The 22,417-nt window shown below is 39.2% G+C and overlaps 1 protein-coding gene across 1 annotated transcript; it reads left to right on the top strand.

Moving 5' to 3' along the window:
* The first annotated feature begins 1,002 nt into the window (after nt 1-1,002).
* On the top strand, nt 1,003-21,459 carry LOC134292248 (dynein beta chain, ciliary-like). Its single transcript, XM_062861241.1, has 7 exons — nt 1,003-1,191; nt 19,812-20,040; nt 20,146-20,276; nt 20,343-20,798; nt 20,863-21,015; nt 21,076-21,249; nt 21,313-21,459. The coding sequence occupies exons 2-7, from the start codon at nt 19,928-19,930 to the stop codon at nt 21,375-21,377; spliced, it is 1,092 nt and encodes a 363-aa protein (XP_062717225.1). The 5' UTR covers nt 1,003-1,191; nt 19,812-19,927; the 3' UTR covers nt 21,378-21,459.
* The last annotated feature ends 958 nt before the right edge of the window (nt 21,460-22,417 follow it).

The raw sequence follows: 22,417 nt of genomic DNA, 5'->3' as shown, positions 1-22,417 counted from the left end.
TGGTGTTCATTCATAACCCTTCGAGCAAGCGCCATCGTCAAACATGAGCTGGTGGCAGGGGGTAACCCGGCCCGGAATATTCAATGGAACGACACGACGGACTAGACACGACCAAATCTGAGGATAGGTTCGTAACTGCAAAATGTGGAATGTGGAATTCATTCAACAATTTTGCCCGGTGATGCGATGTCATAACCCAAGGCTGAGACATCGACTAAACAACTAACCGACTTTTTCTACTTCTTGTTGGACTTACATTCAACTGGGACAGAGCCTGCTTTTCAGCTTAATATTTTATAAGTAGACAAGCATAAGTAGTAAAATTAAAATGAATTATCTCGTCTTTTCTAGTTTACTATGTTTTAAAGAAATTCATTTTTAAATTAAAAAATATTTTGAAGTGTTTTTATCTTGGTTTTACTTCAAATCAAATAATGTTTGCTAAATGACTCAAAATTGTTCTAATAGCTACACACAATTCTGTTTTTACACGACTTTTTCACGCGATTTTCTCGAAGTTACGCGATTCTGGTCATTTGCGAAAGGCGAATCGCGTAAAAAACTTTCCTTGGAAGTTACAAGAACTTTTTTATACGAACTTTTTTTGCACGGATGCATCGCGTAAAAACAAAATTGAGTGTATTCTCATTGTTTCATTTTTTGTCAAAATACAGCAATGTGTAGGTAATATCAACGAAGTCAAGTCTCAGCCCAAACCGATCCTTAAACATGCCAAGAATCGAACCCAGCTACCTCCCACATGTTTATGATCTCTAGCCGAGTATGCCTTTCACACAACCACGGAAATCCCCAACCGTCTTCTCCCTATCATACCAGAAATGATACCGACCGTCTGAACTTCATGCAATGGAGTGGAATGGAACAGTGGCACACAAAGCACGTCACTGCCATAGATACCGATTTTATTTATGAAAAATAATTTTCATAAAAAAAAACTCCAAGCACGAAAGCCAAAGGATGTCACTTCAGCCAAGTTTTGCGACCGAACTTTCGCTAGTTTTCGGACGGATCTCAATCGGAACGGATCCGTGTCGGGCGCGGTCGAAATATTTAAAATAGCAGAAAAACCTCAAAAATTCATTAAATGTGATTTTACTGTTGTGATACTAGTTAGAACAATACAAAAAATGGAAAAGATTTGTTAGATTTACGAGATAAAGCAAATTTTAGGTATGTGATCGCTGTTACGTAACACGTCGTAATGGTAAAAAATCGGAAAATTCCCTTAAAAACAGTAGAATGATTAATTGAATTGAGGTTTTCGGTGAATATTCAATGTATTGTGGAAGAGCAAGTGAAATTTTCTTAAAAATCATGGTATATTGTGCTCAAAATCCGAAAATGCCATATTACCTAGGATTACAGCTCGATTTGGATTAAACCTTCGCCTATCTATGGATTACCCTTATGGATTACCAACGAAAGAAAAAAAAACTGCAAAAACCATGTATAATATCACAAAAACCAACTTTTATCCGGAATTTTCACAAAATTTTCAATTTTCCAACATGGCCGCCGACCGAGCTAAGACGCAAAAAGAATTAACCTCTACCAAGGAAAACGAATCGATTTATTCATATTTATAAAACATGATTGACAATCTAAGTTTCACTTGGGTATCAGTTCGCGTGCCGCGGAAACAGGCTAATAAAAGTGGAATACCCGCCACGTGCACGACCCATAAATAAATAGACGATAGAACTAGCTATAAAATCGTTTTGAGTTTTATGCCCCGCTTGATGGCACAAACCACTGCCACTATATAGATTTGTTTGTTTGAAGAAAATGCAGACACCTACAAACTATTCGAGATGGCAAAAGCACGGCTTGCATGATAAATTTGCGTTAGCTAGCACAACAACGATAAAAGCATACATATTATAATCATAACTATTTCCGCTAGCACGAAAGCATTTTGAAGCATCAAAACAATTGCACTATCGTTTATCCATAGGAAAACTTGTAGGTACTTTGTTCATGCAGTGGCCAAAAAAAAAATTCCTTAGGAGGAGTTTGACCAGAATTACAACTGTAATAGGGTTCTGGAAAAAAAATCAGGAGATACCTTGATCCATACTCTACACGTGTACGGAAACCGATTTTGAAAATATTGCTTCGTTATTTGATTAAAAATCAAAAACCAAAATATGAGGAAATGGATTTCGCATTTTTTATTAACGAAGCAATATTTTTGAAATCGGTTTTCGTACACATGTAGATGTGTAGATGGTACCCCTGATTTTTTTTTCCTGGTGGAAAATGTTTTTCGTTTTTTGCATTTTTGAACCAAATTTCACAAAGAATGGTTTCTGCAAAAATGGAAAACATTTTCCACCACGAAAAAAAATCAGGAGATACCTTGACCCATACTCATGTACATACCAAAACATGAGAAAATTCCTCCAGTTTCGTCTTAAAGCATAAGCGTATCGTCATCAACCACTTCATTTCCAGCGATGGAAGAATGGCCAGGTACGATGTCGATTATCACAGTTCCGGTTCAACGTATATGTTCGCCTGTATTTGTTGCCAAAAAGATGTAAACAAACCGATCAGCTGATCGTGACGTTTGTTTTCAGTTTCACTCAAAACGCTTCAAGTTTGTATGGGAAAGCTTCGCCAAATGTATGCAGAAATTTTATGTTTACGAATTTTGCCGCTAGGTGGCGCTGTATGCGTTCAATAAATAAACCCTTTTGTATTATTATAGGTGACTATATGCCAAAGAACTTTGTCGAAGACCGCGAAGTGATCCGACGGCTGTGAAAAAAGTTATACCCTAGGCAAAAAGTATTGAGATTTCATTATTGATATTATTCCTTTATGTATTGGAAAAATAACAATAAAGTTTATCCTCACTTTACTAACTTTTTCACAGATGTTGGACCACTTTGCGGACTTCGACAAAGTTGTTTGGCATATAGTCACCTACAATAATACCAAAGGGTTTGATTATTGAACGCTTACAGCGCCACCTAGCGGCAAAATTCGAAAACATGAAATTTCTGCATACATTTGGCCAAGTTTTCCCATACAAACTTCAAGCGTTTTGAGCGCCCCCTTAGGCTTGATTGATTTTACTCAAATTTTTAACGTAGCTTCTGGGAGCTCAAAACAACTGATTTAGGAGGTAAGACTTGTCATTTTTCGATTTTTTTGTTTTTCATATAAGTGTGGGCCACCTTAGTACCCATAGAGTAATGCGGGGCAAAAGTTCGCACCTAACAGACTTCACAAAATAGCTATCAAACGAAAAGAAAATAATATCGTTTTTCTTCGTTAAACGGGTCCCTATCATGTTGCCTTCAAAACGAAGTACTAGATTTTTTCACGTTCTTTTCGTTGTTTTAGTAACACAATTTTTAATACAAGTACTCCAATGCAAACTTTTGCCCCATAGTGGGGGCAAAAGTTCGCATTATGCGAGGCAAAAGTTCGCACCTTGAACAGCGTAGTTTATTGGTGTGATATTCATTTATTTCATGGTAATTCATGTTCGTCCTTTCACTCTAGCCGTGAAATCTGTTTCTTTCTGTTCTTAGCATTACGGCGCAACTGGAATACGACCTAGTGTTCAGCTTTGGTTTACAATGTATTTTATGAAGACTTCCACAACTATTAACTAGAAGCTGTCCTTTCCAGCATTACTGAAGTTATCAAAATACATTGTGGAGTAATCATAGAGATACGTGTTGCACAAAATACATGAAAAACAAAATCAAATATGCTGCAAAACTGTTGAACGGGACCGTTATTGAATCTTATCCCCGTCAGTATAGTGATGAATTATAACTGTGAATTTACAAAATAAACTATAAAAATCCCCAGTAGAGTTGATGAACATAACATGACCTTCAGAAACATACGAAAAGACACGACGAGGATGACGAATAAAATGTTTTAAGAGTTATTTATGTAACGAGTTGCAAAAAGTTGATTTTTTCAGCACGAGTCGTACATTTATGAAACGAGGCTTGCTGAGTTGGATAAATACGAAGAGTGCTGAAAAAATCGAGTTTTGCAACGAGTCCCATATAAAATTTTATGCAATGATTTTTTCATAATGCAACTCATTATGAACATTATGCAACTATTTGTCATTATGCAACTCATTTCAGTTGCATTATGAACCGGTACGGAAAAATTGGCCATTATGATACTGAAATGAGTAGTATAAAATAGAAACTATGACACTGAATTGCATAAAATGTTTTTTTTTTTAACCATTTTTCATTTCTTGATTTCACCATTTAGGTGACCATAATGTTTGTCTTACAATCGACCTTCTTACAAAACTAAGTTCAGACCCTCTGTCCCAACGATTTCAGGGTGCATACCACACATATTATACATATATAGTAGTTACTATGCGAAACCATCATTGCTTCAAAGATTTTGTAATTATATTGATGTACTACATTTAGAAATCTAGTGCGAACTTTTGCCCCACAGCTACTGCGAACTTTTGCCCCACCGTCAAGGTTTTAACAATGTTCTTTTCTGCAAGAACAAGGTGGCCACTAAATATCAGTTTTGAAATTCCCGTCTATTTCCCGGTTTTCCCGGTACGATTTCTGAAATTTTCCCGGTTTTTGAAATGCACATTTTTTAGTAGGTAACGCCCAATTTTCGTATCATATGGATGATAAGTACCATGTAAAAATGCACTTGCAATCCTGTGAATACTATGTACTAGATATTTATAGTTTAATACTATTCTTGACGTAATGCATCTATGGAAAAAATGGAAGTAACTACCAATGATGACATGAAAGGCGTATGCTACACAATTACTTACAACATATTTTCATTCAGCTCCAAATAGTGCATAATTCAAGCTTTCCCTCACTCATTATTTTACTTATTTTCTTGTATTTAAAAAAAAAACAAGTGTAGAAGTGGTAGCTAACTATATGACAGATCTATAATAGGTAAGATGTGCATATAAAATCAGCAAAGGTCGCACTCAATTATCCGGGACATGGAGGATAATCGAACCATTTTTTTTTATTTTATTCATTAGCGTAGGTGCCCTAACGCAACTTCATTGGTGTTCTTACAAAGTTTTGTCCGAGATTTCATCTTTCGATTACTCCAAAAATACTATCTTGGATTTCTCCAGTAACTTCTGTTAGCGATTCCACCTTGTGTTGTATAAAACACAACAGCGCGATCGCTCGAGGGTTAATGGATTTATTCTAGAAGAGGTTCCTTTAGGGAATTTAGGATTTTAGTCAGTCTCTTGGCAATTAGGGAATAGAACTTTTGGTCTGGGATCATGAATTCGATCTAGGGATTTCTCCTGGAACTCCTGAAGGATTCCCAAAAGAATCTCCCACATGTCTAGAAGGTTTCCCAAGGAACTCTTGGAAGAGTTCTCGATTACAAAACTCCCGCAGTAGTTTGATTTTCAGGATTCTGGAGTATTTCCAGAAAAAGCTATCGTAAAGTTTTTGTAAGAAATTTTGGGAGATCATCCAGAAGGAACTCTTGGGTGATTTGCAGAGGGAGCTTCTGAAGGATGCCCAAAAGCAACTCCTGAAGCAACTCCAAAAGCAACTTTCATAAGCAACTCCTGGAGGTTTCTTTGAACAAACTCCTGGAGGGTGCCCAAGAAGAACTCTTGAAGGAAACGCAGTAAGAAACAATGGAGAAATTCCAAAAGCAAATATAAAATAAAGATAAAATTCAGCAAAATCTCTTGGAAGTTTTCAAAATCAAAGTTTCAGAAGGCACTCCTGCAGAAATCGTGCAAAGAACTCGTGGAGATGGATGAGTAACAGAATGATATCCTGGAGAAATACCAGAAGAAACTCTGTAAAGAATCCCAGAAAGAACTCCCGATTGATTTCTAAAAAAAGCTTTCGGAGGAATTCCAGAAGAAAGTTTTAGGGAAGCCCCAGAGGAAGCTCCAGGAAGAAAAGGAAAAAAATTCTGGAGGGATTTCAAAAAAATAATCTGGTAAGAATTCCCGTAGGAAATTTTGAAGATTGGAGCAACTCCTGTTATAATTGCGGAAGGAAAATCTTGATAAATCTTAAAAGAAACTCTTGAATAAATTGCTATAGGTTGTCTTGATTAAAACCCAATTTAGTGGTTATGATTTTCTTATCTGTTAAGATTCCTGATGAAATTTCGGAAAGATTCCCTGAAAAAAAAAACTGGAATAAATTTAAGAAAGGACACGGGTTAATCCAAAAAAAAACTTTTGAAAAAGTCTCAGATGTAAGAAACTCTTTCCTCGAAAAAATCTCATCGAATTACAAGAGATAATCAAGCGGTACAAAAACCTACAGGAATTCTAGAAGAAACTTCTTGAAGAATCCCAAGTTCTGTTTTAAAGAAATTCCAAGTGATTGCACAGGCGAATTCCTTGGGATTTCGTAGAAGTATCCCAGGAGAATTTTGGTTTGGCTTTGATTTTGCAGATTTTCGATGAGGTGTAAACATTCAAATATGCAGATCAAGTTACTCTTAACAACAATTTTCCCGGTAATCATTCCAAATTCCCGGCTTTTTCCCGCTTTTTTCCCGGTCGTTCCGAATTCTCGTCTTTTTCCCGGTTTTCCCGGTTCGGTGGCCACCCTGTAGAAGCACTAGTAGTTTATTGTTTATTCGAGTGCACCTCTCGAACTACTATGGAATAACAATTCTCCGACATCAAGAGGTTATGAGATTCTTCTTCTTCCTGTTACTACAAATTCTTATTCCAAAAAGTATAAAAATTCTATCAAAACACCTAGAAACACATTTTTTCGCATAACTCTGCCACACCATAACGAAATCGTTTCAATTTTTGTTGACGAGTAACTGGTCTGATTATGTGTCGAATCCATACAAATTTGTTTGGGTTTTAACTCGTGTTCAGAGAAAGACCCACTGCGAACTTTTGCCCCGTGCGAACTTTTGCCCCGCATTACTCTACAAGGTGAATAGCGTTTGCTGAATTCAGTTCCTCGATTTCAGTTCGACAAGCAATTCGAACTTCGACCTACACACTTAGCAAAAATGACGGATTACGGTAAAATTTTACCGTAATCTCAACAGCTGAACGTACGGTAAAAAGTTCGGTGATTTTTCAAACCACCGAACGTACTGTGAATCTCAGGAAAATGCATCTGTCAAAATTACCGTAGTTTGCTTGTTTACAGATCAGTTTCGGTGATTTTTTTCACCGAATACTGTAATTTATTCTAAGTGTGTACAGTATTACGGCGAAATCGATGAAATTGCAGGAGAAAATCTGTAAAATCTAAGAAATCACCGAAGAACCGGTGAAAACAGACAAATTTACAGCATACCTGTGAATATTTTACCGAACAGATCGGTGATGGGACTATTTTACCGTACTACTGTAAAATGCGTTTGACAGCCATGCCGGCAGCTTCAAGCATCAGTCCTATTAGAATTTGCACATCATCTCCAAGCAAGACTCTCTTGTACAGTGGCAGCAAGTGTGGTTCCTGATCAGAAGGTCATGTATTCAATCCCATCATCGACGTTTTTTATAAAAATATTGTTTTTTTGTGCTTGCATAAAATCGCCGTAAATTTGTAAAATTTACCGTACCTTCAGTGATATTGGGAATTCATTTGTAAACAAACATACCGTACGTTCTGCGATTTTTACGGTAAATTTGTAAAAAGTGCCGAACGTTTCGGTAATTTTGACAGATGCATTTTCCTGAGATTCACAGTACGTTCGGTGTTTTGTAAAATCACCGAACTTTTTACCGTACGTTCAGCTGTTGAGATTACGGTAAAATTTTACCGTAATCCGTCATTTTTGCTAAGTGTGTAGTTTGCTTGTTTACAGATCAGTTTCGGTGATTTTTTTCACCGAATACTGTAATTTATTCTAAGTGTGTACGATGGCGTCTGAAATACTTTTCTCCAGATAATCAGATGTCCACTTTTCCTGGGAAGGGAATTTCGTGGAAAATGCCACACATATATTGAAAATTACAAGCAATTGTGAGATCACTTGGAGCAAGGACAACTTTGTCCCAATTGACTAGAAGTGGAAACAATGAGGTGTGTGTTGATCTACGGTTCACAGAAGTTTCCTCTAGTACACCGATTACCCATAGGCGGTGAGTGTAAGAAAGCGCTTCTTGTTTGAGATGAATGTGTAATGGGGCAACGTCAAAGAGAACTCCGAGCGCTGCTGTAGGAGTTGAAGAAAACGCTCTAGACATCGCCATTAAGCACATTTTTTGGAGATAGCCTAATTTTGATTAGATCGTGTTCACTTCGTCCTTTTGCCACCACACAAGACATCCATAAACCAATATTGGTCGAACAACAGTTACTTAAATCCATTTGATATACTTGAGTTTTATACACCAAGTTGTACAAAGGTTCGCCGGTATTTCCCGAAGGCCAGCTTTCTTGATTCTGAACTCAATGTGAGGTGTCCAGGAAAGCTCGAAATCAACAATAACTCAAACGTACTTTACCTGTTCAGTCACATCGATTTCAGAATCAAAAAGACGCAAAGATCGAACGCCATTACGGTTTCGTCTGTCCGTAAAAAGAACAATAGATGTTTTCTTGAATTTACCGAAAGGCCATATTGGCGACACCACCCCTCAACTATCTGAAGGGCGCTTTGCATCAGGTCGAAAAGGGTGCTGATGCACATACCGACTAACAATGCTAGGTAGTCGTCGACAAAACCGTAAAGTATGAAAACCGTTATTATTAAGTAAATAGCGTATCTGCTACGAGATTCCACACCTCCGCCCTGTGGGTATCCACCAACACTCAATTTCCTAATCGTCGCTTGACGCAATGTCGGTTTTTGAGAAATTTTGTGAATCCAATTGGAAATCATTGGAGATACACACTTAAATTCAGAAATTGATCTCGGTAAACGGTTTACCGAGAATCCAACAGCTGATATCTCGGTAAAATATTTACTGATTCTCGGTAAAATTTTTACCGAGATTTCGGTAAACCATTACCGAGATCTCGGCAAAGTTTTAACGACATCTCGGTAAAACTTTTACAGAGATTCAGTGAAAATTTTTACTGGATTCTCGGCTGTTGGATTCTCGGCAATCCGTTTGCTGAGGTCGGCGATTTAAATTAAGGGTGTATACCATGACTCCGTGCGGCTTTCAATATGGCATCGAAAGGCACGTTGTCAAAAGCATCCTCGATATCTAAGAAAACACCCAAACAGGATTGCCTTTGAGCGACTGCCTTCTCGATATCGCAAACAACCTTGTGTAAAAGAGTCACAGTGGACTTACCAGATTGGTAGGCACGTTCACGTGAAGATGCACGTGAGTCAGATGAACATCGAGGATGTGATGATCCACAATGCATCGTACACAAATTACGTAACGCTATAGGGGGAGGGAGGGAGTCTAGCTCAGCGTTACGATCCATACAAAAATATTTGGCTTTTCATACAAAAAGCGTTACATGGGGGGAGGGAGGGGGTCTGAAATGGTCAATTTTTGCGTTACGTAATTAGTGTACCATGCCTAAGCATTTCAGAAGAAAAGAGGTCAAACTGATAGGTCTGAAACTCATTCTTCATACGACTCACGACCCACTTTCGGAATAAACTTCACAGTAATATCCCGCCAGGATTTGGGAATACATATACCCTGTAGCAAAACTGCAAACAAGTAGTTTTTCCAAAACATGTTTGAAATAATCAAATCCCTACTGAAGCATATAGGATAAATCCCATCTGCCCCAGATTTGAAAAGAGCAAAGCTATTAAGAGCCCACTCAATCGATTCTATAGTTACAATAATCCGAGCCGAAGCAAAAGAATCATAACTAGGAAGAAAAGACATCAGGTCAGTGGCGTAGCCAGAAATTGTCTCTGGGAGGGGTTTTCAACGGTCAATGATACCTTTTTTGATTAGACATTTACATTATTGTAAAATGTAATGAGCAATTGTATTCGTAGTTTGAAAATAGCGGCGCAGCCGAAAATTTTTTTCGTCACAGAGTGCTTTATACTGAAAATTTGTTCCACAAATTTTGGCTCTGGGGGGGGGGGGGTTTTAACCCTAAAACCCCCCCCGTGGCTACGCCAGTGCATCAGGTTCATCCGAAGATGTAATATCCACACATCCGGGGAAGTGTGTGCTGAATAAGCATTCTAGAACTTCCTCATCATATGAAGTGAAATCGCCATTTGGTAAACGAAGTTCGTTCACTCGGAAATCCTTAGATTTCGCAAGGATTTCGTTTAACTGACTGACTTCACTCAAACTGAAAACATTCGTACAAAGGTTTTTCCTGCCGAATCGTTCAGCAGACCGGAGAGCTTTTCTGTAGGCCTTGCGAGCCGACCTGAAAGCCTCCGATTCAGCCGAACGTCGTCTGTTCCAACTCTTTCTACATTGTTTCCTGAGTTTCGCCAGATCAGAGTTCCACCAAGGGGTTCCTCTTGTGATCTTCACAGACCACAGAGGGCATGCTTCTTCAAAAGCTTCCATGATGAAGGTCGTATTTGTATCAACGGCATCATCTAAATCACTTGGAGTGTCAATGGATGGTGAGTATTCATGAAATTTGGCCGCAACCAAGTCAGTAAAGAGATCCCAGTTTGTTGAACGGGGATTCCTGAAACGCAAAGTATGCGAAGTAACATTCACATGTTCAAAAAAGATGTAGCGATGGTCAGATAAATATTCTTTTTTTTTATCTGTATTAACGAGATTTTTAGCCCTAGGCTAATTCATCTCGGGACCCACGCTTTACTTCCCTTCCGAAGGAAGAACTCACATTTTGCGAGTTTGTCGGGAGTGGGATTCGATCCCAGGTCCTCGGCGTGATAGTCAAGTGTTCTAACCATCACACCAGGTCCGCTCCACGATAAATATTCTTCATCTGGCACATACCAATTGGTCAGCTCGTGACTAATTCTACTAGAACAAAGCGTTATATCTAACACTTCCTCTCTGACAGATACCATGAAGGTTTGGCGGTTGCCTATGTTAAATAATCCGAGATCTGTACTACTTAAGTACTCCATCAAACAGGAGACTCTCAAGTTAATGTCTGAGCTGTCCCAGATGATATGGTGAGCATTAGCGTCAATGCCAACATTCAAGGATGGGAACACTCACTTGCAAAGAGTTACACTCACTTGCTGTTTTCTCAGCTCAGAAGCGTGCAATCAAGGAACGATGTATAGACGACTTTTGCTTTGTGATTTTGTCGTAAAGTTTGCCGAATAAAGTAGGGGTCGAACACGCATACCGAAGTCGTTAGGGAACTGCGAAGACAACTCTGTGACGACTTTGTTATGCGTGTGCGACCCCTACTTTATTCGGCAAAAGTCGTCCATATACATCAGTTCTTGATTGCACGTTCCTTAGCTGAGAAAATAGAAAATAAGTGTAACTCTTTGCAAGTGAGTGTTCCCATCCCTGCCAACAATTAGTGGAAGGCCTTTTGAAGTTTAGCATGCGACGACTTGTTTGAAACCATCCGTAGTGGATGGTTCATCATACACACTTATAACTGATTCTCCAGCTCGGCAGAAAAATATGCCGACTTCAAACGGCAACTCAAGATTTTGCGAACATATCAGCAAGCAAAACGTTTTTGCCGAGATTGGCCAGAAGATTTTACTGAACTATCAGCAATTTGTTTGAAAACTCCGGAAACTGACAGCATTTTTTGCTGAGCCCATCGGTAAACACACATTCTAACGAAATCAGCAAATGAGCTTGCCGAGATCTCGGCAATACAACTGTCACTTTTGCAGCCTTCATGCCGCAGTGAAAAAAAAGATACCAAAATAAATTAGTGCTTCAGAGTGCTGAGGAGATCCGGAATTTAGCTGAGCGCCAAAGAAGTGTAAGTATGACTTCAAAAACGTGCTGTGGGCAATTAAATTATTGCTAATTATGTTCCATTTTAATTGATTATATATAATATTCTACAGAATAGTGGCTACATAAAACTTCAACCCCAACCGCGCTCGAGGAGATGATCGGAAATTTTGCCTGCCAGGAAGTGAATCCGAATGAAAATATTCGACAATCATTTCATTATATCTTATTATAACTTGCGTAGCGATAACCATTTTTATTGTGTTTCCAAGCGGGGCGAAATTTCCCATTTATTTTGAACTTTTTCATTTCATCCTAAAATAAAAACAAAAAAAAAATGCCGAGATTCAGCAAATCCTATTGTTTTGAAAATACTTTTGCCGAGCAATCAGCAAATCTATTTGCTGAGGTTTCGGCAAAACTATCGATAGCTGTCATTTTTGTGATTGCCGAGATCTCGGCAAATCGTATTTTTGCTGAGATGATTGCCGAGCACTCGGCGGTGCCAATCTCGGCAATCTGTTTGCCGAGATTCGGCGAAAAAATATAAGTGTGTACGGTAAATAACAATAGACGAATTTTCTGTTGAGGACAAATAAATCGATTGTGACAACACATACATATCTGGTGGTTGAGTGTAGCAAAGATTGCGTTGTTAACAAGCACACAGGCTCGAGGCATGACACGCGGGTTTGCCATTTCATTTTTACTGGAAGTAGCAAACACCGGGTTCACAAGGTTTCCTTGATAGAAATCCCCCTTACGAAAGAACAAATTTTTATTTTTTTTCATGGCTGTTTTGAAAAACCTGTACAGGATATGATTTCTTAACTGGAATATGATATTGTGGTCAAACAAGCAAGCTATCCGAAAATAACAATTTTGTTTGATATTTAGGAATAACGCAAAAGTGAAATGTTCAAAACATGATAACCTTTCTAAATTAAATTGATGTTATTGAATTTAAAAAGAGCGAAATTTCACATCAACATTTTTCAAAATGAGAATAAGTGTTGATGATGAAAAAAAAACAGAAACTGGTCCTGACTGAGAACAGATTTGCAGTTCAAAACGACTTCGTCAAGGGTCTGCATATATTTATTAGATTTGGTAGATTATTAGACTAGGTAATTGTTACTATGTTTTAGGACTGCATGAATACTGAACAAATGCCGAGTACTGCGGCAGAGAAAGCTGTAGTGGATATGTTCATCTTTACAAAGTGCGATTGAGTTTATTGGGAATGTAGTGTTATGGCCAATTTATGTTTTACTTGATCATTGCTCTGGTATCGCTGGAGATGGCAGAAAAGTCTAGTGGAAACGTGCGATAAGACACCGAACGCGACAAATAAAACAGCAGAATAATTCGTGCTCAGTTAGTGAACGAGTCATTAAAACTCCGAAATATTTCCGGAATAAATAACGTTTCACAACACGATTAAAAATATGAATAAACTAATACGTAATCTAGATAGCTTTTAGGTAATGTTTAAAACTATTTAGTAGATATTTTTCTAATGCAGAGCTCGATCGAAACATCAACAATTAACTTGGCTCTTGGATTGATTAGCTCAAAGTTTGTTCTGGCATGATGTTCAATTTCTAGGATGATCTTCAAGGATGAGCAACTTCCAAATACAGTGTCATTTTAGGTGCAGTACTGCTTACTAATACGTATAAAGTACTACTTACTGATACGTATAAAGTACTGCAACTACTGTAACTTCGCATCGAACTACGGCTCTAAGGAACCGGCATCTAGAAGTTAAGTGATAGTTTAAAGATTCCAACCGGATAGAATTCATCTACGATCGAAGTCAAGCAGCGTACATTTAATTTACAAATGAAAATTGTAAAATAATCCTTCTAATGTCAATAGATAGAGAATGTATTACAACTTACCCTTTCATCGGGAGAGTTCATTCACACGAGGGCCCATATAGCCGAGGCGGTAAACGCACGGGTATTCAGCATGACCATGCTGAGGGTGACGGGTTCGATTCCCGGTCGGTCCAGGATCTTTTCGTAAAGGAAATTTCCTTGACTTCCTTGGGCATAGAGTATCTTCGTGCCTGCCACACGATATACACATGCAAAATGGTCATTGGCAGAGGAAGCTCTCAGTTAATAACTGTGGAAGTGCTCATAGAACACTAAGCTGAGAAGCAGGCTTTGTCCCAGTGAGGACGTTACGCCAAGAAGAGGAGAGGAGTTCATTCTGTATCAAAATGTTTAGTGTATAACATTGCTGCCATAAGATCGAAGCTGAATTCACTGCGAGGAAACTATAAACGATCACTTTCAAACCGTCCACATGTCTTCGAAAATATTTTGAAATGGTTTTGAATTTTGATTTTTTATCATACAGGGTGTTAGGTTCCTGAGTGCAAACTTTTTAAAGGGTGATAGAGGACCATAAATGGAGAAAAAAATTGTTCTACGCATATGGTCAAATCTCAATCGTTACGTAGTTATTGAACTTCCCATGTTTATGACTCTTATTGCCTTATCTGGCAATAACTTGAAAATGGTCAAACTTATCGAAGTTTTTTTACCCTTATTCGAAAGATTATTGAATTTTCTAACAAATGTCATCTTTGAATCGATTGGTTTAGTTAAATAACTAAGTTTTCTAGATCAAAATAGCTAAAAATAATGTATTTTTATTGGTTTTTGTCAATTATCTTTGAAACATGCGTAATAAATAAAAATTCTTTCTTTGGCAAAGTTGTGGCTCCTGTTACACTCTACAATTCGTTCTTTGACACCAAACTTCTATCTCTTATCGTTTTGTTGAAATTTCGATTTTAACATCGCATTTCAGATCATAAATTTGCAACTGTCATGGAAAGCACTTTTTTGCGCATAGTGCCGCACATTTAAATCAAAATTGCAAGAAAACGATAAGAGCTAGAAGTTTGGTGTCAAAGAACGAATTGTAGAGTGTAACAGGAGCCACAACTTTGCCAAAGAAAGAATTTTTATTTATTACGCATGTTTCAAAGATAATTGACAACAACCAATAAAAATACACTATTTTTAGCCATTTTGCTCTAGAAAACTTAGTTATTTAACTAAACCAATCGATTCAAAGATGCCATTTATTAGAAAATTCAATAATCTTTCGAATAAGGGTAAAAAAACTTCGATAAGTTTGACCATTTTCAAGTTATTGCCAGTTAAGGCAATAAGAGTCATAAACATGGGAAGTTCAATAACTACGTAACGGTTGAGATTTGACCATATGCGTAGACCAATTTTTTTCTCCATTTATGGTCCTCTATCACCCTTTAAAAAGTTTGCACTCGGGAACCTAACACCCTGTATATGTATAATAATTACTATAATGAATCAAGTACCGTCCTGATTTATATTTTAAGCAAATAACTGCTTACATTTTGTATCCTCCTGGCTTTGCTTGTACATTTTGGTCCATCCTGGTCCCAAAATGTTTACTAGCCGTATCAGGACGCGCGTCTGTTTGATCCCAAAACAGCTCCGCACTGGCGCTGTATACGACGAGCGAGGTTTTTTGGTAGTGTTGTATTTTTTTTTAACCTTCACATACCCGCACCTCGACATCTCATTTTCAAAATGCTGGCCTTTCGTCAATTTTCAGCCGATTTTTTTGAAGTCGCCCTTAATCGATGATAATTTGGTGCTAGTCTATTGTACTCAAGTGGCCATGCAATATCCGGAACCATTCCGGAGATATTCCGGATTGTACTGGGGTCAGGGGGCGTGCCAAAATGTCAAAAAGTGATTATTTCGTGGGTTATTGTATTTGAATCATCAATTTTCAGCGTAATTTTTGTTGCGAGCAATGAAACACAACTGCAATAACCATATTTGTATAAGTTGACCGATCCGGACTACCGTGACAGGTTCCGCGGGGGCCTCATTGGGGACACTTCTGTTTTTCAACCAAAACAAGTCGTGCGACGTATCAAACTTCCTGATTTCGAGAGAATGAGACAGAAAAGGTAGACTGAAGTATGTATCAACTGATATGGCCGATCCGGAACACCTGGAACAGGTTCCGCGGGGGCCTCATTGGGGACACTTCTGTTTTTCAACCAAAACAAGTCGTGCGACGTATCAAACTCCCTGATTTCGAGAGAATGAGACAGAAAAAGTACACTGAAGTATGTATCAACTCATATGGCCGCTCCCGAACACCTGGAACAGGTTCCGCGGGGGCCTCATTGGGGACCCTTTTATTTTTCAACCAAAACAGGTCGTGCGACGTATCAAACTTCCTGATTTCGAGAGAATGAGACAGAGAAGGTAGACTGAAGTATGTATCAACTGATATGGCCGCTCCGGAACACCTGTAACAGGTTCCGCGGGGGCCTCACTGGGGACACTTCTGTTTTTCAGCCAAAACAAGTCGTACGACGTATCAAACTTCATGATTGCGAGAGAATGAGACAGAAAAGGTAGACTGCAGTATGTATCAACTGATATGGCTGCTCCGGAACAACTGGAGCAGGTTCCGCGGGGGCCTCATTAGGGACACATCTGGTTTTCAACCAAACCATGTCGTGCGACGTATCAAACCTCATGTTTTCAAATGAATAAGCCAAAAATGATAGACTTAAGTCTGTGTCAACTAATATGGCCACCTTGGCATATCTAGCACAGGTTCCGCGGTGGCGTCATTGATGACACTTCTGGTTTACAATCAAAACCTGCCGTGCAACATATCAAACTTCATGATTTCGAATGAATAAGCCAGAAATAAGATAAAACTAAGTAGACTTGACTCGGTATCGACTTGAAAGGGCGCTCTAGAAAACTTCCCATAGATTCTTTTTAATTTTAGATTAAGCAATCCACAAAACGTACACAAGCTGTATATTTTCGGAAAAATCGGCATATGTTTGAAAAAATAAAAGGTTAGATGTTTATTTCCAAAAATACTTTTTATACTTATAATATGTTTTTAACTTCTTCTATATCTAAATAACAACACACAACAGATAACAATCGAAGTAGCCATCTCTAGGCTTTTGATTTGCAATTTGTGCAAACTACAGTTTCGAAGACTTTACTACCATTGTAGCAATGTAATCGCTTTGTTCCGAAATAGAATAAATATGGGTGTATAGGATTACAAATAGCTCCATGACTGTATTCAATTTCAATTGCAAAATTTTATATCCTCCTGTTATTTGTTCCTACCTTGGTAGCAGCATGCAAGTTTAAAATTAAAATAAAAAATAATATACAGTAGATAAATGACATATGAAATACTACAATATACTTGCTGTTCAATCCCAATTCGTTGCCAACACAATCTGCACGAGATTAGTCTTCAATATTCCTAAAATATTTTCTTTCTACCATAATGTCATTGCACAATCATTGTCCCCTCTATCACAATTATTAGTTAGTTAGTTCACTACGCTATTGAAATGGAAATGACCCATTATTGAGGGTGACCATAATCGTGGTATGACTGTACGTTTCTTACAACTTTGTGTATATTTGTTTCGCTATAGGGGAAAGCGTGGTTCATCTCTTGCTGACGATCATCGTTCGTATTACGCGTAACGTGGACATTCCACATGCGTACAGGATTTCCTGAAGCATAACCTAGGAAGACCAGAGGTCTTCTCATCATTTTGTACCTTCCAATCCTTCAAAGTGTTTTATTCATTCGAAATCATGAAGTTTGATACGACGCATGGTATTTTTTGGTTGAAAACCAGAAGTGTCCCCAATGAGGCCCCCGCGGAACCTGTTCCTCCTCCTCTCCTCTTCTTGGCATAACGTCCTCACTAGGACAAAGCCGGCTTCTCAGCTTAGTGTTCAATGAGCACTTCCACAGTTTTTAACTGAGAGATTCCTCTGCCAATGACCATTTTGCATGTGTATATCGTGTGGCAGGCACGAAGATACTCTATGCCCAAGGAAGTCAAGGAAATTTCCTTTACGAAAAGATCCTGGTCCGACCGGGAATCGAACCCGTCACCCTCAGCATGGTCATGCTGAATACCCGTGCGTTTACCGCCTCGGCTATATGGGCTCTGTTCCAGGTGTTCCAGATTGGCCATATCAGTTGATACATACTTCAGTCTACTTTTTCTCTCTCATTCTCTCGAAATCAGGAAGCTTGATACGTCGCACGACTTGTTTTGGCTGAAAAACAGAAGTGTCCACAAAGAGGCCCCCACGGAACCAGTTCCAGGTGTTCCGGAGTGGCCATATGAGTTGATACATACCTCAGTCCACCTTTACTGTCTCATTCTCCCGAAATCATGAAGTTTGATACGTCGCACGACTTGTTTTGGTTGAAAAAACAGAAGTGTCCCCAATAACGCCCCCGCGGAACCTGTTCCAGGTGTTCCGGAGCGGCCATATCAGTTGATACATACTTCAGTGTACTTTTTCTGTCTCATTCTCTCGAAATCTGGAAGTTTGATACGTCGCACGACTTGTTTTGTTGGAAAAACAGAAGTGTCCCCAACGAGGCCCCCGTGGAACCTGTTCCAGGTGTTCCGGATCGGCCATATTAGTTGATACATACTTCAGTCTACTTTTTCTGTCTCATTCTCTCGAAATCTGGAAGTTTGATACATCTCACGACTTGTTTTGGTTGAAAAACAGAAGTGTCCCCAATGACGCCCCCGTGGAACCTGTTCCAGGTGTTCCGGATCGGCCATATGAGTTGATACATACTTCAGTCTACTTTTTCTGTCTCATTCTCTCGAAATATGGAAGTTTGATACGTCGCACGACTTGTTTTGGTTGAAAAACAGAAGTGTCCCCAATGAGGCCCCCGCGGAACCTGTTCCAGGTGTTCCGGAGCGGCCATATCAGTTGATACATACTTCAGAGTACTTTTTCTGTCTCATTCTCTTCAAATCTGGAAGTTTGATACGTCGCACGACTTGTTTTAGTTGAAAAACAGAAGTGTCCCCAATGAGGCCCCCGTGGAACCTGTTCCAGGTGTTTCGGATCGGCCATATCAGTTGATACATACTTCAGTCTACCTTTTCGGTCTCATTCTCTCGAAATCAGGAAGTTTGATACGTCGCACGACTTGTTTTGGTTGAAAAATAGAAGTGTCCCCAACGAGGCCCCCACGGAACCTGTTTCAGGTGTTCCGGAGCGGCCATATCAGTTGATACATACTTCAGTGTACCTTTTCTGTTTCATTCTCTCGAAATCATGGAGTTTGGTACGTCGCATGACATGTTTTGGTTGAAAACCAAAAGTGTCCCCAATGAGGCCCCCGCGGAACCTGTCACGGTGGTCCGGACCGGTCAACTTATACAAATCTGGTTATTGCAGTTGTGTTTCATTGCTCGCAACAAAAGTTACGCTGAAAATTGATGATTCAAATGCAATAACCCACGAAATAATCACTTTTTGCCATTTTGGCACCCCCCCTGACCCCAGTACAATCCGGAATATCTCCGGAATGGTTCCGGATATTGCATGGCCACTTGAGTATAATAGACTAGCACCAAATTGTGATCGATTGAGGGCGACTTCAAAAAAATCAGCTGAAAATTGACGAAATGCCAGCATTTTGAAAATGAGATGTCGAGGTGCGGGTATGTGAAGGTTAACAACGGCGCGCGTCCTGAAGGGTTAAGACCAACCGTTCTAGAGAAAAGTCTATTTGCACTCGTAGACGCTTCCAATAACTCCATTTATAGTTTGCCTCAGTAAAACTATGGGCATACATGACTCAGCTGACAAACACAGATAATTTGCAGTTACATGCTGCGATTTTCTAGGTTTATTCCACTAAAGTTTCAGAATCTATTTGTTATAAAAAAAGCTGTTGACTAACTCATGTTACATTGCAAGTTATAGATTTCCATTCGACGATGGTTGAACTTGACTGAATTACAATTATTACAGAACTTCATACAACAATTTAAAATGCCGCTTAATTGGCTTTAAAATACAAATTGGAATGGTACTTGACATTGTCGATCTTTCTCCATTTTTTTTTCTCGCAGACCAAGCAATACACCTACATTTAAGAGCAACAAGCTAATAAAAGAAAGAAATAAATTACACCCCGTTTTTTCGCACCATCCCACGCGCACGACCACCTAAGAAGGGTGTATAAAAAATGGATGGAGGCAGTGGAAGTAGCAACTCGGATCCCCGGTTCGAGTTCCTTGGTTCGTTCGTACAGAAAACGCTCAAATTGAAGCCGGAAAAATGGCACCGTTTAGTCACATTGTAAGCAGTAAAATAGATTCACTTTAACACTTAGAGTAGAACTACTCATTGCCTAGTTGTATCATTCATGTCAAATGCTAATACCACCTGCTTTTCTCCCGACAGTGAAGAGCACAAAGCAGTTATGAAGGAATTTTTCGATAATCCTGCATCGTTAGTCTTGATAATTATACTCACTCCATCGGCACAGTTAATCCCAATAGTAAGTTTTCCTATTCAGCAGTTAAAGAATAAAGGTACGTGTGTGACGATACCTGCTTAATTCATCCCTTACTCAACCAAGTGTCCATCGTAATTTTCAGGAGTTTATTTTGTTAAGAAAAATGCGATAGAAGTGCCCCGCGAGGGCTGCAAAGATTGTTTAGTAGTAGGTGATTTAGCGACTCGCACTATCGATCAGCTGTCATGCCTCGTAGACGAAATCTTCGTACCCCTGCTATCCAACTCGGAGAATCACCAAGGGTGGCCGGAAATGGTCGCACAAGATGTACAAAAGCAGGTTCACAGCCTGAAAAGCACCGTCTATCAAGTCCAGGGTCAAGTTAGTGGACAGACCGTTCTACCAATGCCCGTAGGAGTTGATAAATGTGTGCAGACCGCAAAAGAGCTAGTGGTCAATGCGGAATGTTCGATCAACCTCTACCTGAAGAGCGCGATCGAAGGTGTCGTAATCAAATGGGCCACCCAGGTGAACGACGTAATGCTTGAATCCAGTGCGAATGCTTTCAACGGTGGACAGAATCCGGTCCCATCCGCTGGTGAGAAATAAAGCTGCATGATCGCCAAGCGGAACTTGACTAATCACAATCTTCTCTAACGCAGAGATCAACTTCTGGAACAACCGACTCAAAAATCTTACCTATATCTACGAACAACTTCGACACGAAAGAATCCGAAGCATGGCACTGATCTTGGAATTCACTGATAGCGCATACTATCCTTGTTTTAAGACACTGTTTAAGAATGTAGTAACAGGTTCGTCCTTCAAATCGTTCTTGATCGGTTCACAAATGATCGGTATCTGATTGTTCGCAGCCTTGGCTGAAGCACGTGATATAACACTGTACCTGAATCCACTGACTCGGCATTTCCAGCAACTGGAAGATACCGAGTTCTCCGAGTGCAAAGTGTTGCTGAAACCGTTGATGCACGTCGTTTGTCTTATTTGGTCCAACTCACTGTACTATTGTCACTCTGCAAAATTAATCGGTAAGTAGAAGTGAACAGCACATGAACAGATTCTAGGGAGCAATATGAACTTTCTCTTTTCAGTTTTACTGAGACAAATTTGTAACTTGATCATACAACAGGTAACAATCAACGCACTTCCGTTTTAGTAGAGACTGACACTTCTTTTGCTCAGTCTCTGACCATGCAATGGACTTAGTTTAACAACATTCCATCATGTAGTTCTAGTACATTCACAAAGTCATAAAAATAGAATGCCACGCTTCATGTGAACAATAATACAAATTCGAGCAATTTAATTTTTCAATTATTTCTAAAAAGTTTGAGTGAAGAAGAGCAGCCAGAAGAAAAACTGATGAAGTTTGAAGTTATCGGAAATCTCTCACCCTAAAGCCTAGTTTGGTGTTTGAAAGGAATCGCTCAAGAAACTTCTTGACCGATTCCTGGCAGAAACTTTCCACGGTGACTGCCATTTGAACTGTCATTTCTTCGCAACTGCGTACTGTGATCGAAGAAAAACGGTTTCTTGGGCGATTCAGGCAAGGAATTTCCCATGCATCAAGATAGGCCGAAAAATTTCTTCTGAACTGCAAACAGCGCTTAAAAGGGATCAATTTGGGAACCAACAATCTTAGTAAAGCGGATAAGCGAGACAGCAGGCTATGAAATTAGAAATACAAATTGTCACATCCTATCCTAGGTATGACACCTTTGTAGGATAAACTAAGGGTTTCCGATACTCAGCAGGTAATCTCAATACCATACAGAATTTGGCTAGATACTATTGCATCAGTCGGAGACGGGACGATTGTTAGCTTCATGATAATTATCCATATATCGCAGCTCTATTCTAGTCTTGCTACGCCCTTCAACTTTTCTGAAGTGATTTTGGGAAGGCAGAATCCGATCCAGTGTGATTTCAAGGACTTCCATAGCTTGAGAATGGTATTTGGGATGCCGTTAACTAGCAGCGGTGCTACTGACGGTGCATATCGTCATGTGCTCTCATTATTGGCAGCTAGCTCAACACCGTTTTGCGGAGAAAACTCGATATACCGTCCCTACACAGTTATGGATCACACACAGTTACGGATCACTTTGATGTTTAAAGTCGAATATCTTGCTCAAAACATATATTTCGGCACGAAATTCATTTTTGTAGCATGATCTTATTTGTTTTCTGAGATGA

The sequence above is a fragment of the Aedes albopictus genome, chromosome 3, assembly GCF_035046485.1.
Source record: "Aedes albopictus strain Foshan chromosome 3, AalbF5, whole genome shotgun sequence".
Classification (NCBI taxonomy): domain Eukaryota; kingdom Metazoa; phylum Arthropoda; class Insecta; order Diptera; family Culicidae; genus Aedes; species Aedes albopictus.
The sequence above is the reverse complement of the archived record's forward strand: the minus strand, read 5'-3'. Positions and strand labels throughout refer to the sequence as shown.

Excerpts from the sequence above, each read along its gene's own strand:
- LOC134292248 (XM_062861241.1), top strand. The coding sequence starts at position 19,928 with ATGGATGGAGGCAGTGGAAGTAGCAACTCGGATCCCCGGTTCGAGTTC. Across the intron at positions 20,799-20,862 it reads GAATCCGGTCCCATCCGCTG|AGATCAACTTCTGGAACAAC; the intron begins GTGAGAAATAAA and ends TCTCTAACGCAG. Across the intron at positions 21,250-21,312 it reads TCACTCTGCAAAATTAATCG|TTTTACTGAGACAAATTTGT; the intron begins GTAAGTAGAAGT and ends TTCTCTTTTCAG.